A 14,381-nucleotide genomic window follows, 5' to 3' on the forward strand; every position below is an offset into this window, starting at 1 on the left:
GCGAATCTACCCAATGGTGGGTAGTCAGTGAAGGCCTCAACACACATTGGCTTGGTTGGGATCATCTTGACAATGGCAGCGTCACCAGACTTGATGAACTTAGGGAATTCTTCCTGAGTCTTACCGGTTCTTCTGTCGATCTTGGTCAACAATTCCTCGAACTTACAGGCAATGTGGGCGGTGTGACAATCCAAGACTGGAGAGTAACCGTTAGAGACCTGACCTGGGTGGTTCAAGACAATAACCTGGGCGTTGAAAGAAGCGCAACCCTTTGGTGGATCGTTCTTGGAGTCACCACAGACGTTACCTCTTCTGATTTCCTTGACGGAAACGTTCTTGACGTTGAACCCGACGTTGTCACCTGGGACACCTTCAACCAACTGTTCGTGGTGCATTTCCACGGACTTGACTTCGGTGGTGACACCAGCTGGGGCGAAAGTAACCACCATACCGGCCTTGATGACACCGGTTTCGACACGGCCGACTGGCACAGTCCCGATACCACCGATCTTGTAGACATCCTGCAATGGCAATCTCAATGGCTTGTCGGTTGGTCTGGTTGGCATCTCGACAGCGTCGATAGCTTCCAACAAGGTCTTACCCTTGGAGACACCAGCCTTGGTTTCCTTGTTCCAACCCTTGTACCATGGGCAGTTGGTGGAGGCTTCAATCATGTTGTCACCGTTCCAACCAGAGATTGGGACGAATGGAACAGTCTTTGGGTTGTAACCAACCTTCTTGATGAAGTTGCAGGTTTCCTTGCAAATTTCCTCGAAACGGGCTTCGTCCCACTTGACGGTGTCCATCTTGTTGACGGCAACGATCAACTGTCTAACACCCAAGGTGAAAGCCAACAAAGCGTGTTCACGAGTCTGACCGTCCTTAGAGATACCGGCTTCGAACTCACCAACACCACCAGCGATAATCAAAATAGCACAATCGGCCTGGGAGGTACCGGTAATCATGTTCTTGATGAAATCTCTGTGACCTGGAGCATCAATAACGGTGACGTAGTACTTTGGAGTCTCGAACTTCCACAAAGCGATATCAATGGTGATACCTCTTTCTCTTTCAGCCTTAAGCTTGTCCAAAACCCAAGCGTACTTGAAAGAACCCTTACCGAGCTCGGCGGCTTCCTTCTCGAACTTTTCGATGGTACGCTTGTCAATACCACCACACTTGAAAATCAAGTGACCGGTGGTAGTAGACTTACCGGAATCGACGTGACCGATGACGACGACGTTAATGTGACCCTTTTCCTTACCCATTGTGAATTAATGTGTTTAATGATGAGAGAGAAGAAAAAAAAAAAGGAAAATAGAGGGGTGAAAAAGAAGAGGATCGCACTACATTTATATCGTGCAAGGCCAACCCTGGCAGTGAAGCAAAGTGGAAAACTTTTTCACAGCAACGCAACGGACGAAAAAAAAGAAATCAAAAATGATAACAAGAAAAAATATTTTTTTCCTACCCTACAGGCATTACCCGGCTGCATAGCCTCCAATTAACCAATAATGTCAAGTAAATGGCAGGTTACCCGGTCCCCCACTTGTCAGCCGTGTACGTGTTCGAAGAGCTTTCCCCCCATATAACCTATGACTCCACTTGTCTGTTAAACCATTTGGTGGCGGGTGGCGACTGTCATCCTGTCTCTGAGTGGTGCTTTGAACGGTGCAGGTATGACAGGTAAGTGCAGAATCGAGTCACCAGAAAGTTCCAAAGATGACCGTTTCACCTTGCTATTTATGGATCGGAGCGCACTTGGTGACTCTTACTCTAATAACCGTAGAACCTTATATCATTTAACGCACGATTCTTCGTGTGAAAGAATACGTAAGGCGTCAAGAATGCAGCAAGATTTAGCAGGCCACCGATCCAAAAAGGCAATTGAGTGATTTAAACGGGCGGTGCCTGTTGTTCCAGCGCAACTATTTTGCCACCAACTTAATTGAGAGCTTGGACATTACACTGGTGGTAGAATAGTGAGTCATGATGTAAAGAGAGATTGCGCCTGTCATTAAAGACAGAATGTGCGATCTTCCCCAGTCCAGTAGGGCCTCTTGTGCGGCTCACTTGGTTACCACCTGCAGCTAGCTTATTTCAGATTTCGATTAGACACACGTGCGTGAATGCGCTACATCTAACAATGTGGCGATGAAAATTTCAATATTGCAGTGTTAGATAGCTTAATACATACAACGGTGTAGACACTCAAGCTTTGCATGTATGTTTAAATATATATTTCAGCATAGTTTGTGTAAATACGTATATGTTAGTTACCATGTTATACATGTATCCTTCACGACTCCAATAATTACTTGTGTATATATGAAAAATGAAATTTTGATTTTTTTTAAAAATACTTTTTGACAAATATCTATATATAACTCTAGTATCATATACGACATATGGATATTACGCAAACTTTTTGAACTCGTATATGAGTATGTCTGATTGCCATATACTGGGAGTATTTATTAGATGTAATTTTGATATAACTTAATTACTTTTATTCCAGAGTCTCTCAAAAGCGTTGTCGCCCATCTGCTGGGAAAGCTTATATGGCCCAAAATACACTGGGTCCACCTTAGGATACTCTTTCACTGTGGTATATGCCTCGCGGTGGAGGAGAACCCAATCGCCCTTCTGATACCTATGTTCACTGCGATGTTGGTTTGTACCTTTCTCCTGCTTCCGTTGAGCATCCACGAGATACTCCTGAGTCCGTAATACGATGGCTTGCATCTGGGTACCAACACTTTCAGCAGCATGAGAGTATATCTCTCCCCTCAGTTTTTCAAAGTGAGGTGTAATCGGATGCCGGCCAAGATCTGCAAAGAACGGTGAAGTCTGTATAGACAGCTGGATCGTCGCGTTGTGTGCGAACTCCATCATTGGCAAATATCGTGCCCAGGCTCCATGATTTTCTTGAACGTACGCACGCACAAGCTGGTTCACAACACCATTTACCCTCTCGGTGTTGCCGTCGATCTGAGGGTGGTTGGCAGTTGAAATCTTCAACTGCGCGCCTAACATGTGCTGTAAATGTCTCCAAAACTGACTCGTAAACCGTGGGTCACGATCAGATATAATACTTTCCGGCATACCGTGTAGCCGTACAATCTCTCGTAAGAATAATTTGCTTCCTCCAAGGACCCTCTGGTACACATAACCATGAGTCTTCTTCGTCAAACGATGCTGTCATGTTAAAATACAATAATCCGTCGCGCACTTCAAACCGTCGGATATGCTTATGAATGGACTTTGGCACGCCTTTATCGTGTAACAATACATCGTGAATTTCCCGGAAATTTGTGTCGATTTGGTAGGCTTTCTCGATTTCATCGTAGAACAGCTCACCTAATTCATTCACACTCACACACGTTAACAGATTGACTTCCATCCGACTCAAGGCATCAGCAGCCCCATTCTTTCCTCCAGGTAAGTACAGAATCTCAAAGTCGAAACCTGAAAGAAAATCAAGCCACCTAATGATGCGTCCAGAAGGAGCGCACTTCTGAGTTAACAGGTATTTTAACGAGTTGTGATCTGTCCGGATCATAATCGGACGTCCCAGTAAAAGGTGTTTGTACTTTTTCAACGTCTCAACGATGGCTAAGCACTCTTTCTCTCGTACGCCATAATTCTTCTGTGCTGGGAGGTAACTTCGACTGAGGTAGGCTATTACCCCAAGTCGTTTCTTTGTCACGAGATCAATCTGCTCGATCACAGCACCCATTCCGAGATCCGACGCATTCGTCGTTACTAGGAACTGGTGCCGGTCCAACGGCAACATTAATACAGGCGCATCCACTAACATGGTTTTCAACTTTTCGACGGCCACCGCCTGTGAGTCACCCCAGTCACAGTTCTGACTGGTAAAATCGTTGAGGGGATGAACGACATTGGAGAAGCTTTTGATAAATTTTCGATAGTAGTTTTCAAGACCAAGGAAACGCTGCACATCCTTAAATGTTGCAAGTACTGGCCAGTCTCTAATTACTGCGAGTTTCGATGGGTCTGGTTTCACACCATCCTGGGTGAGAACATGACCAAAGAACTCGATTTATTGTCGAGAAAAAAATTCACACTTCGATTCTTTCACTAATCCCTTTGAGCTCAACAACCGGAACACCTTCCGAAGGTCTTTCCAGTGTTGCTCAAGCGTCTCACTGTAGATGAGGATATCATCCAAGTATACCACTACGCACACACCTAGCAATGGTTCGAGAAAGCTATTAATAATCCTCTGGAAGGTGGACTGCGCATTACACAACCCGAACGGCATCGCCATCCACTCAAACAATCCATTGTGCGTAACGAACGCTGAATTGTGTCGGTCATCCGGATGGATCGGAATCTGATGGTATCCCTGTACCAAGTCAAGCTTCGAATAGTATTTCAGCGCATCTACCTCATCTAGTAGGTCTTCAATGATCGGTAACAGAAACCTATCCTTGATAGTGACCGTATTTAGCGCCCGATAATCCACACAAAGTCTGAACGTGCCATCTTTATTTTTGACAAAGAGAATCGGCGAACTGAATGGACTCAGGCTTGGTCGTATAAAACCTTTAGCTAGAAGATCTAGCATTTATTTCTTTAGTGCTTCTTGTTCTTGAAGGGTTAAGCGGTACGGCGCTCGCGCCGGTGGTCTTGCATCAGGAACCAATTCAATCCGATGCAGAAACCCTTCAAGAGAAACCCTTCAAGTCTCGCCTCCTTTTGGGGCGGCTCCAGAGACAATGTGTCTGGAAACTCAGTTCCCAACCGTTCCAACCACTCTATATCATCCTAGTCCGGCACTCAGCACGTACCGGGGGTCTTCTATATCACAGAGACCCATCCATGCTCATCGACGTCCCGTAAGTCGAGTTGGATTTGGTTAAGCCCTACAAGCTTAACTGGGGAACATCAACTGAATCTCTAAGCGGTCTGGCTTTGATATCGGCAAGATCCATGTGCTCCTCCACAAAGGGCATTCCAAGAATCGCTGGGCACAGAACGTCACTGCTGGCGAACATTACCGTTGGTTCTGGAACCCCGTACAAGTGTCTCGTAACATGCTTGTCCACAATCACTGTGCCGTTTCCGAATGGGTCGCGGAGACCAAACGGTGTATGTTTTCTTAGTTCATTTGACAGAACCAGATCCTCCCGAATGAGGTTCATCCAAAGCACGCTTGATGTGCTTTGCGACATTAAACTCCGACACTTTCCTTCTCGGCGTCTCATCTACACTCGTAATTTGGTACTTTTTTTTTAGATTTTTGTGTTTTCTGGAAAGTAGTAATAAAAAAATCAACTGTAGATAAAGGATAAAAAGGTTTTGACAAAAATGGTGTGCGGAGACCCGGTAGCTTAATCAGCGGTTTAATGTCTCTTCCATACACAAAACAGGTGTGGTTTGCTGTGGAGTTAGCGGACCCCTCTTAACGGTGTTGTACGCTGTTCAAAGAGTGGCTTGTCTGTGGCCAAGTGTTTCATTTGCGATCGGTTCTCTTCTGGAGAGCGTTGGTGTCACTAGGATAGCTTCCCGCGGGATGCTTCATGACCTTTGGTGTCTGGGGCATAGTCCAAGTGGGTTCATCAAGTATGAACAAGTGTTGCGTAAGCTCTCTAAAGTTCTTTTTACCAGTAATGTAGGTATGTTACTTCATTTGGGCTTTAAGACCACACACAAGGTGATCAAGCGTAACAGCTTGGTAGACTGATGGGAGCTGGTTAAGAAGATAGGAAAATTTCTCAACGTAAGCCCGAATTGAACCAGTCTGCTTGAGGTCACTATAGTCCTGGTGACACTTTTGGCCGTGGTCTGGTGGGTAAAATTGTTTCCGGAGCTCTTTTTTGAGCGCCTCGTAGCCCAAGAAAGCAACACCACCGATTCTGCTGAGGTAGAGGGCTAACCACTTACCAGCCCCATCGTCCAAACGGGTAGCTAAGTATTGGGTCCTACCAAGGGAGTCTTCACTAGACTTCACAAGGGCTATGTCCACCTTGGCCAATAATCCATCAATCGCAGTGGCATCCTTTTCACTTTTATATTGAGAGGTTTTCAAAAGTATGTCAGGTCTCTGGTAGTCCAGGGACAGCGGTGCAGCACTACCAGATGTCAAGAAATCATATTGTACATTTGACCGCCTCATATTCATTGAGTAGAGACCACTGCCCGTGGCCGAACCTGGCAAGTACTCCATAGAGCTCTCAGAATCATCACTGCCGAACCTTTTGTCCATGTACTGTTCGTTCGGGCCCATGCTCACCACTGAGCAATTAGCTCTAACTTTACGAAAGCAATAATATAGTCTTGCGTCCGTACCATAGCGATCCATATCTCTTTCTTCTTTCGGAGTTATATAAATATTACCATTAGCCTTCTCTAGCACGTTGTATTTTTCATACACATCTGGTAAGCACTTTAACATCTTCGTCATGTAATCCAGTTCTGCAGCAATCATGACTGCCGCAGTTAGTACTGTTATAACGTTTGTTAATCTCATTATCTTATACTTAACTAATCTTTTGTTTGACTTGTAGTAGTATTTATTTTGTGCTGTGGCACTCGTTTTGGTGATGCGTAGTCGCTGAACTCGTGCTAGAGAATTTGTTCTTATAAGTGTTAACCACTTCCTGAGTCACACGCAGTCCCTCTCACAACCTCAGAGATGAGTCACACGCAATACTTCTTACAACCTCAAAGATGAGTCACACGCAGTCCTTCTCACAACCTCAGAGATGTCTTCTCTAACTCTGATATGTCATGTCAGGTTTCCAGCGCCTGTTGGTATTCCAGTCAGGGGGTTGTAGTCAGTCATTGATCCTCAAGTTACCTATCGTGATCTTCACAAGAATAAAGATAATATTAAAACCAAGATCATATTCTAGATCTGGAAAACCACTTCCTTATATGGGTTTCTTCGGTGCCTCATTTGCTTCATGCGACAGGATTAGTTTCAGGTACTCATTTATCAGACAATCCTAGTAGCCTCAACTGGAACTTCATAAGGTTCCTGAAACAGCTCTCTAACCCTGACAATGTCTGTCAGAGTTAGAGAAGCCATCTCTGAGGTTGTGAGAAGGACTGCGTGTGACTCATCTTTGAGGTTGTAAGAAGTATTGCGTGTGACTCATCTCTGAGGTTGTGAGAGGGACTGCGTGTGACTCATCTTTGAGGTTGTAAGAAGTATTGCGTGTGACTCATCTCTGAGGTTGTGAGAGGGACTGCGTGTGACTCAGGAAGTGGTTAACACTTATAAGAACAAATTCTCTAGCACGAGTTCAGCGAGTACGCATCACCAAAACGAGTGAAGCTACGTCGCTATCCAAGATGGATCGAACCACCTGTGGCGATTCTGATGAATTGAACCAGCTGCGCTGATTCAAGTCTAGAAGGCTATATAAGGAAGCGGTTTATCACTGAGAGAAAATATGCTTAGTTTAGAGTATCTTTAATCTTACGGAAGATCACGATAAGTAACTTATGAATCAATGACTAACTACAACCTCCTGACTGGAATACCAACGGGCACCGGAACCCTGACAAGGTTAAGCTTCGTTCCTCATGGCCCAATGGTCACGGCGTCTGGCTACGATTTGTAACCACTTCTGGAACCAGAAGATTCCAGGTTCGACTCCTGGTGGGGAAGCATTTTTTTCGTGCATCTGTGGCTGCATATCACGAATGCAAGATTCCGGGTGACAAAGATTTCTCTTTTGCACCAAATTTCGTTAAAGGTTCTACCTTTTTATATACGGTGCCTCCGAATAAGCCACAGAAGCATTCTAGACTGTCAATAATCTCCTTGCTCCCCTTTTCTGTCCCAAACCATCGAAACAACATACTTGGAATTTGAATAAAAGGTTAAGTAGAACGGTGTGCTAAAAAGCAAAGTATCTGCGTCAGAATAGACTAAGATAATGCATAAAGAACCTAAATCCTTCGAAATGATTCGAGTCTTTTCGGCAGAAAGTCCCTCTCCCCAGTCCTCTGAGCTAAACGAAGGGGACGGCGAGATCGAAGCGAGGATGCCGTACAACAGTATCGGAGTGAGTGAGGATGGAGAAGCCGACCCAGAAGAAAATTTGAAGGAGAGACGGAAGGGGAGCATGATATTAAGAGCTCCCTCGTCCACCACTGAAAACTTGAACAAGATGGTCCAGGAGAAGGTCAAAAGCTTTCCCATCACGCTTGATGGCTCTCAAGAGGTAGCCTCTACAGCATGGCCCTTTGTCACATCAACCCTGTCCTCATATAGAGTGCCATCTAAACCATCCGGAGAAGAAAACTCTCCTTTATTATTTGAAATTGACGATGGAAGAGGTCCCAACACAGTGTCCACCTCTCCTTTGAACGAAAAATCTGCAGCGAGCCGAGAGCCTTACCCCCAATTCATGGAGACAAAAGCTACCATTCTTGAGATCCCCAAACCTACTGGCTTCACACAATCACCGGAGGAAAACCCCCAATGTTTGCAAGAGGAAGCAGGAGTAGAGAGTTATATTTTAGGATCCACTATCGGGTCTTTGGACACGTTGGGATCCTTTGACCTCGAGAACTGGGGGTTTTCTCACGGACGTTACAGTATTCGTCAAGTTTCGTCGTTACTAAGCTTTGGTTTCGATGTCAACTCTGAAACAATGAGGCAAGAAATTAAAAACTTTTGTGATGGTTCCTCATCCTTTATGGTTGGTGATGGAGAACTGGCTTCCCACTCTGATATTGTCTATACACACGACCTTACGGGAGAGCTATCAATAAGACATGCTGGTGAGGAAGGCCTTGAGCTTCCTTATATTGAACCAGAAAGGTACAATTATGATTGTTTTGATTTAGAGGAAGCCGTTATGGAGGCTACCGATATTGGGAAATACGAAGAGAAAATCCGTTCCGCCGTTTTGGATTCCGAGATTGAAAAAGTGGCAGGGATCATCAGCCGAAATATCCCAGAATCAGCTTTCATGGAAAGAGAAGGCGGATTTCACACGAGAGCCTCCTCGACGGGGTCCCATTCCGTGCTTATATCCCTGAGATACGGCTTTCCTGTCCCCTCCGGAGCGAGTCTGATTATTGACGCATCAGTATCAAAAAGGCAGTCCTCTAACCCCCACAAAAAGGGTAAGTTTGACACATAATGATGCAGAATATTGTGAAAAAGAGAATACTGCTTACTAACAAAAACTTCAGAAATCGAGCATTATGTTCTCGGACCAGACCATTTATCAACCCCGACCGACATTCCACCGCTAGATCTCGGCAATGATGGGGGCAGTGACCGAGAGAATGTACTGATTGAGGAGCTCGTTTCAGATATAGAGTTGGTGGGGTCATACAGCATCCCAAAATGTGAAATATTCAACACGCTTAGATCAAGCGGCTCTTTCCAAAAGTACAGCAACTGGGACGAATACCTTGAAAAGCACTTGTGCATGGGAGATGATTTTCGCCACTTGGGGCGTTTAGATGTTTCCCCAAAAATTATGCTGTACTTGAAGAAAGGAGGACATAATCTGAAGAAGGAATTTAGACCTAGTCCAAGAAGATTGAAGTTTCATACCGGCCGAGCTAGCAGAGCCGAGGAGCAAATAACCTCTTTAAAGATTCCTTCGGCTTTTAGACACAAGCCAAAGGGGGAAAGGTATTCCGACAGTCCAGAGAGCATTGTTATCGTTTCGAGTTCTAATGGTGTAGATGTGATGGAGAAAGAGGCCAGAAAATATCAGAGTCCAGCAACCAGAGCAAGCCAAATTTTAGACAAGACATGGCAAAAGACAAAGAGCACTATTTCCCTCAGATTTAAACAGCCACCGAACTCACTCGCTGAAATGTTCCGTGATCAAAAGAGCTTAGAGGTCTGCTCGATGAACAATATTGTGGGTTTATCCAAGTCAGATAGTGGTCTCAGAGATGAAGGAGGTCCCTGCTCTTTCAGCGGAGAAACCAATACCTTGGAAGGGACACAGCTTAAGTCTCTGGCTAATGATACACATGGAAACAAAAAGACCAGGAGATTCTTTTTTCCGAGAAGAAAATCCCCCGACACAAGAGAAGAGTCGTTGAAACAGTTGTTTCGAGCGATAGATACTATAGACATTCAACATGAAGGAGGCACTCTAAACGAACCCTTGAAAAAAGTAGGGGGTCTCGAGAGCTCCTAGCAGTTATAGTTTGCCATGCCTTGAACATAACCAGTTTAGATCCAATAAACACTCGACTCTACATGTATACCGTGGGCTATCTCTCTATCAGTATGCATATCATAAATGTTTATAGCCCTTATTTAGAGGCGTAGATTTCGCCCAAAACCTTTCGGAATTTTTCGACCAAGGTTCTGTTCTCTGCTTCGGTACCGACTGTGACTCTCAAAGCACCCTCGCAGAAGATCTCCTTACCTCTGAATCTCACCACCACGGCGTTTTCAGTAGCCAATTTCGTGTACAAGAGTTGGGCAACCTCGTTGCTAGGCACGGCAGAAGCAGACTCATCGGACATGATGACTAACAAGACAAAATTGGCGTCGAGACCGCCGATGTTTTTGCCCACACCCTTGATAGCTAATAACTCATTCACAAGAACATCTCTCTGGCCGATGATGGTGTTGACCTTTTCACGCATCAACTTGATGGACTGTGGGGTAGTAGCCTTGATCGCAATATCGGCGGACAAGCACGAGATGTTGTATGGGTATTTGATATTGTTCAAGATTCTGGAGACGGCTTCGTCCGCGAAGGTGATGCCGACTCTGATACCAGCCAAACCGAAAGATTTAGACAAAGTCTGCAACACAACCAAGTTGGCGTACTTGGTGACAAGCGGGGACAAAGACGAGCCTACCGGGGAGAAGTCAACGTAGGCCTCATCGGTGATGACGATGCCGTTCCACGATTCGAGAGACAAGAGGGGCGCGATGGACCTTTCAAAGTCCAATAACTTACCGGTAGGGTTTCCCGGGGTGGTCAAGTAGATTAATTTAATAGACGGATCGCTGGTGACAGCGGTGATAATGGCCTCCGTGTTCAAACTGAAATCTGGAAAGAGCGGAACCCTGACAATGTCAATGTCATTGACGGTGGCACAAATGTCGTACATACCGTAGGTTGGCGGGCAGATCAATAACTTGTCCCTACCCGGGTGGCAGAAGCATCTCATCAAGGCGTCAATGGACTCGTCGGACCCAACCCCGAGACACAAGTTGTCGGGAGTCAAAGGCGCAAGACCGACGTTGCTGACAGGGGCATTGGCGATAGCGGCTTCAGAGTTACGGAAATCCACAAACTGCTGCTTGAAGTCGACTTGGTGCGGATCTGGGTAGCGATTAAACTCCAAGTTGGAGGTGACTCCCTCGGCGACAGAGGGGCCGTGGGTGTTCTCATTGGCATCGAGAAGGATTCCTTCTGTGAAGTCATCTCTCGCACAGCGGTAAGGCTGCAAGGTCAAAATGTTCTTTCTGGCCAAGGTCTGTAAATTGAAACCCATTTTGCTATTTGTCTTTTCTGTAACTATTTAATAGAGATATTGACGGATAGGGAACTCAAGTTTATATAGTTAGATGCATGCCGGCTCTCTCGCCTGAGTCACGATTTAAGAATTATTCACCTGTAAGTCTGACTCGATCGTAAGCCTCTACGGAAATAGATTACATAATCTCCAGGCTATCCAAGGGGTTCTTTTTATTTGGTTTTCATGGTTTTGAAGAAAGACGTATCAACTAAATCAACGTTAGATTGAATAAAAAAACGCCACTTGCTTTGGGTAATTAAACCCTCAGAACATGTCGATGGAATTGAGTTTACTGGCAGAGGTGCTATACGCGCTATCTACGTATGAGCGTGTGCAGTTCAAATGCCGACACTATCCCCAGGACCCTTTGTGTATAAATACAAAAGTTACAAAAACCCATACATTGTGAAAAATGGCACATTTTCGTTCCTCCACACACGTTCTATCGATACATCTCTCTCACCAACTGAGCTGCGAAGCGTTGATGCGTGACTGCAATTATGGAGATTCGATTACATAAGCAATGATGACATAAGCACATAAAAAAACTAGACCTTAGCGGTCGGAATTTTCCAGGTAAAAAGAGTGGTTTTTGTGATTGAGTTTCTGAGGCCTAAGCGCTTTCGACAAGTCTGCACACACACACATATACCATGGCTCGTCAAAACTTTGTTGGTATGGTCCTTTCCCAGGGGAAGATGAACAAGACCGTCAAGGTTAGAGTTTCGCGTACCGTCTACGACCAGGCTGTCGCCAAGGACGCTATTCGCATCAAAGACTATTTGGTGCACGATGAAAACAACCTCTGCAAGGAGGGTGACATTGTCAGAATCATCTCCTGTGACAAATTATCCCCAAGAAAGGCGTTCTCCATTGCCCAGGTCAAGAAGAACACTGGTACCCAGTTTGCTGAGTACGATCAGTTGGCCAAGGACACCTTGGTTTTGGAAAACAACTTGAGAAACAAGGAGTTTTTGCAGAGAAGACAGGAGAGAGCAGGCCAGGTCGAGTACCTCCAGAGCTTGAGATTCATGTATGAACACGCCTACAAGCCATCGTCCGAGCAGACCGACGAGAACAAGCAGAAGATGGAGGCCATAAAGACCCGCTACAACATCAACAACTGGCCACCTTCCGGTGATGCGTTAAAGTTGCAGATCAACACCTTGAGAGAGGAGTTGTCTGAATTGGTTGAAGATATCGAAATCAGTGTCCCACAGGCTTTGGACGTGTTGATGAAGGACGAAGAAAAGGTCAGCCAGATCTTGAAGGACTTGGGTAGGGACACCCAGGAAAGAGCCAGCACCAGAAAGAACATTTTGAGGAGCTACTTGAAGAAGAACCCTTCAGTGATTGAAGCTTTGTTGATCTAAACTCAATTATATCGATGCGTTTAGGCATCGCCCCTCTGTACATATACGTTAACAATGAATTACTGATTCAGGTGCTTTGAATATTGTGTAGATCGGAGTTTATACGAAGATATCCTAAGGCAGAGCCTATCAGTTAGGCGATTTGATCTTCGGTGGAGATATCAATTTAAAGCAGAGAGCATTTAACATTGCGCAGTATACCTGACAGTCAATGGTAGAACTAACTACACGTAGGGTACTTTAAATACACAATTAGAATAGAAATCAAGGTCGCTTTAGACCCAGCCAAGGATATGTGATATCATAGCGGGAAGCTACCCCTATGAAAGGCCACAGAGCAGTTCTACCAAAGCAAACTTACGTTTCCCGAGCAACCTTCTCCACCAATTCCCTCATTTTGGTGTCAAATGACATGAAGGTGTTGATCGCCAAGTCAAATCTCTGCCTATAAATCTCGTTATCCTTCAAGTCAGCCTCGTACAAGGCCTTGTTGCCAAGATATTGCTTACGCTCCCCAGCATCCTTTTCAGTAACACCGGCCGCGGCCAATCCCGCCTTATCCACCGGCAAACCTGGCTGGAAAGCATCGTATTCCGCCTGGGACATCTCCATATCCTTTAATAAATTCAAGGTGTACAATGGAACGGTCATGCCATCCACACCAGTCAACTTCATTACCGTTTCGGTGTCGATCAAGGCTGCGATGCATTGCTTGGTTTCAGTGACACCGTGCAATTTGTAATAGTAGTGGATATCCTTCACGAGGTTGTAACCGTAGTTTTCCTCCAAAGTATCATATTTCACCAAAGCGGCAGGATCGAAGTTTGCTTCGAGAGGATCCACGTAAGGCGAAACAATGCAGCAACCGGCTTCAGCCGCAATGACGGCCTGCGACAAAGAGTGAATCACGGTACCCAAACACTGAACACCATGCTTGTCGCGCAACTCCCGACAGGCTAAAGCGGATTCGTGTGTTACTGCAATCTTAATAACCACCTTTTCCTTTGGAACCCCCACGTCCTGGAAGGCCTCGATGAGAGCGAGAGCGGCGTCCACGGTGCCTTGGGTGTCATGCATGAGGGATGGAAGAACCTGGGCCATCACACAGCCACTAACCTCGGGCGACATTCTGGAACCGACAATCGCATTGGCGTAGTTGATCACCTGGTTGACAAACTGCTTTGGAAGCGGAGAAGCGGGAACGGCGCCCAAGCCTAGCTTCTTGAGCGCTAACTGGACCGCTTGGGGAACGATGTCGGTGTTTCTCTCGACGTTTGCGTACGCAATGGCTTGGTTTGAGGTGGCATTCTCGAAGTGAATTGGGGGATACTGCGAGCCGGTCTCACGGAACATAGTGTCAATACTGAGAACAGTATGCTTGCTGATAGCTTCCAAGTAGTTAGGCATCTTGAATGGTTGGTTTGATGAGAAAATCAGAATTGTTCAACGACATCGGAAACGACAAGCTTAAATAAGTCTGGGAAGATCTGATCCAGGTTCTCCTGATCGGAG

The 14,381-nt window shown here is 45.6% G+C and overlaps 8 protein-coding genes and 1 non-coding gene across 9 annotated transcripts in view; 4 read left to right on the forward strand and 5 right to left on the reverse strand.

Annotated features, from left to right (window-relative positions):
• BABINDRAFT_164616 (uncharacterized protein) overlaps positions 1 to 1,268 on the reverse strand; it is a gene marked incomplete at both ends in the record, with an annotated part of 1,650 nt that extends 382 nt beyond the window's left edge. The window contains one exon of the mRNA XM_019130270.1: positions 46 to 1,268. Within this exon, the coding sequence (XP_018988214.1) occupies positions 46 to 1,268 (1,223 nt within the window). The remainder of the gene's footprint in view (positions 1 to 45) is intronic.
• Positions 1,214 to 1,902, forward strand: BABINDRAFT_159381 (uncharacterized protein). Its single transcript, XM_019127625.1, has one exon. The coding sequence runs from the start codon at positions 1,680 to 1,682 to the stop codon at positions 1,893 to 1,895; it is 216 nt and encodes a 71-aa protein (XP_018988215.1). The 5' UTR covers positions 1,214 to 1,679; the 3' UTR covers positions 1,896 to 1,902.
• A 2,846-nt stretch (positions 1,903 to 4,748) lies between these two features.
• Positions 4,749 to 5,280, reverse strand: BABINDRAFT_159383 (uncharacterized protein). The gene has a single exon (XM_019127626.1). It carries the CDS (start codon positions 5,199 to 5,201, stop codon positions 4,893 to 4,895), a length of 309 nt encoding a protein of 102 aa, XP_018988216.1. The 5' UTR covers positions 5,202 to 5,280; the 3' UTR covers positions 4,749 to 4,892.
• BABINDRAFT_159384 (uncharacterized protein) lies at positions 5,254 to 6,549 on the reverse strand (the record flags this gene model as incomplete). The annotated part of the gene is made up of 1 exon (XM_019127627.1): positions 5,254 to 6,549. A coding segment is annotated over exon 1 (844 nt), but the record flags the coding sequence as incomplete, so codon positions are not given.
• An 899-nt stretch (positions 6,550 to 7,448) lies between these two features.
• Positions 7,449 to 9,278, forward strand: BABINDRAFT_78075 (uncharacterized protein). Its single transcript, XM_019132681.1, has one exon. The coding sequence runs from the start codon at positions 7,917 to 7,919 to the stop codon at positions 9,129 to 9,131; it is 1,215 nt and encodes a 404-aa protein (XP_018988218.1). The 5' UTR covers positions 7,449 to 7,916; the 3' UTR covers positions 9,132 to 9,278.
• On the forward strand, positions 7,555 to 7,645 carry BABINDRAFT_t24. Its single transcript has one exon. It is a non-coding gene; the product is annotated as a tRNA-Arg (tRNA).
• Positions 9,279 to 10,272: 994 nt separating the features above from the next.
• HIS5 (histidinol-phosphate transaminase) lies at positions 10,273 to 11,472 on the reverse strand (the record flags this gene model as incomplete). Its single annotated transcript, XM_019131503.1, has 1 exon — positions 10,273 to 11,472. One exon carries the CDS (start codon positions 11,470 to 11,472, stop codon positions 10,273 to 10,275), a length of 1,200 nt encoding a protein of 399 aa, XP_018988219.1.
• Positions 11,473 to 12,124: 652 nt separating this feature from the next.
• BABINDRAFT_159386 (mitochondrial 37S ribosomal protein uS17m) lies at positions 12,125 to 13,046 on the forward strand. The gene has a single exon (XM_019127628.1). It carries the CDS (start codon positions 12,150 to 12,152, stop codon positions 12,867 to 12,869), a length of 720 nt encoding a protein of 239 aa, XP_018988220.1. The 5' UTR covers positions 12,125 to 12,149; the 3' UTR covers positions 12,870 to 13,046.
• A 90-nt stretch (positions 13,047 to 13,136) lies between these two features.
• On the reverse strand, positions 13,137 to 14,296 carry BABINDRAFT_159387 (uncharacterized protein). Its single transcript, XM_019127629.1, has one exon. The coding sequence runs from the start codon at positions 14,274 to 14,276 to the stop codon at positions 13,227 to 13,229; it is 1,050 nt and encodes a 349-aa protein (XP_018988221.1). The 5' UTR covers positions 14,277 to 14,296; the 3' UTR covers positions 13,137 to 13,226.
• Positions 14,297 to 14,381: the final 85 nt, after the last annotated feature.

This window comes from Babjeviella inositovora (genome assembly GCF_001661335.1).
Source record: "Babjeviella inositovora NRRL Y-12698 unplaced genomic scaffold BABINscaffold_1, whole genome shotgun sequence".
NCBI classification, from domain to species: Eukaryota; Fungi; Ascomycota; class Pichiomycetes; order Serinales; genus Babjeviella; species Babjeviella inositovora.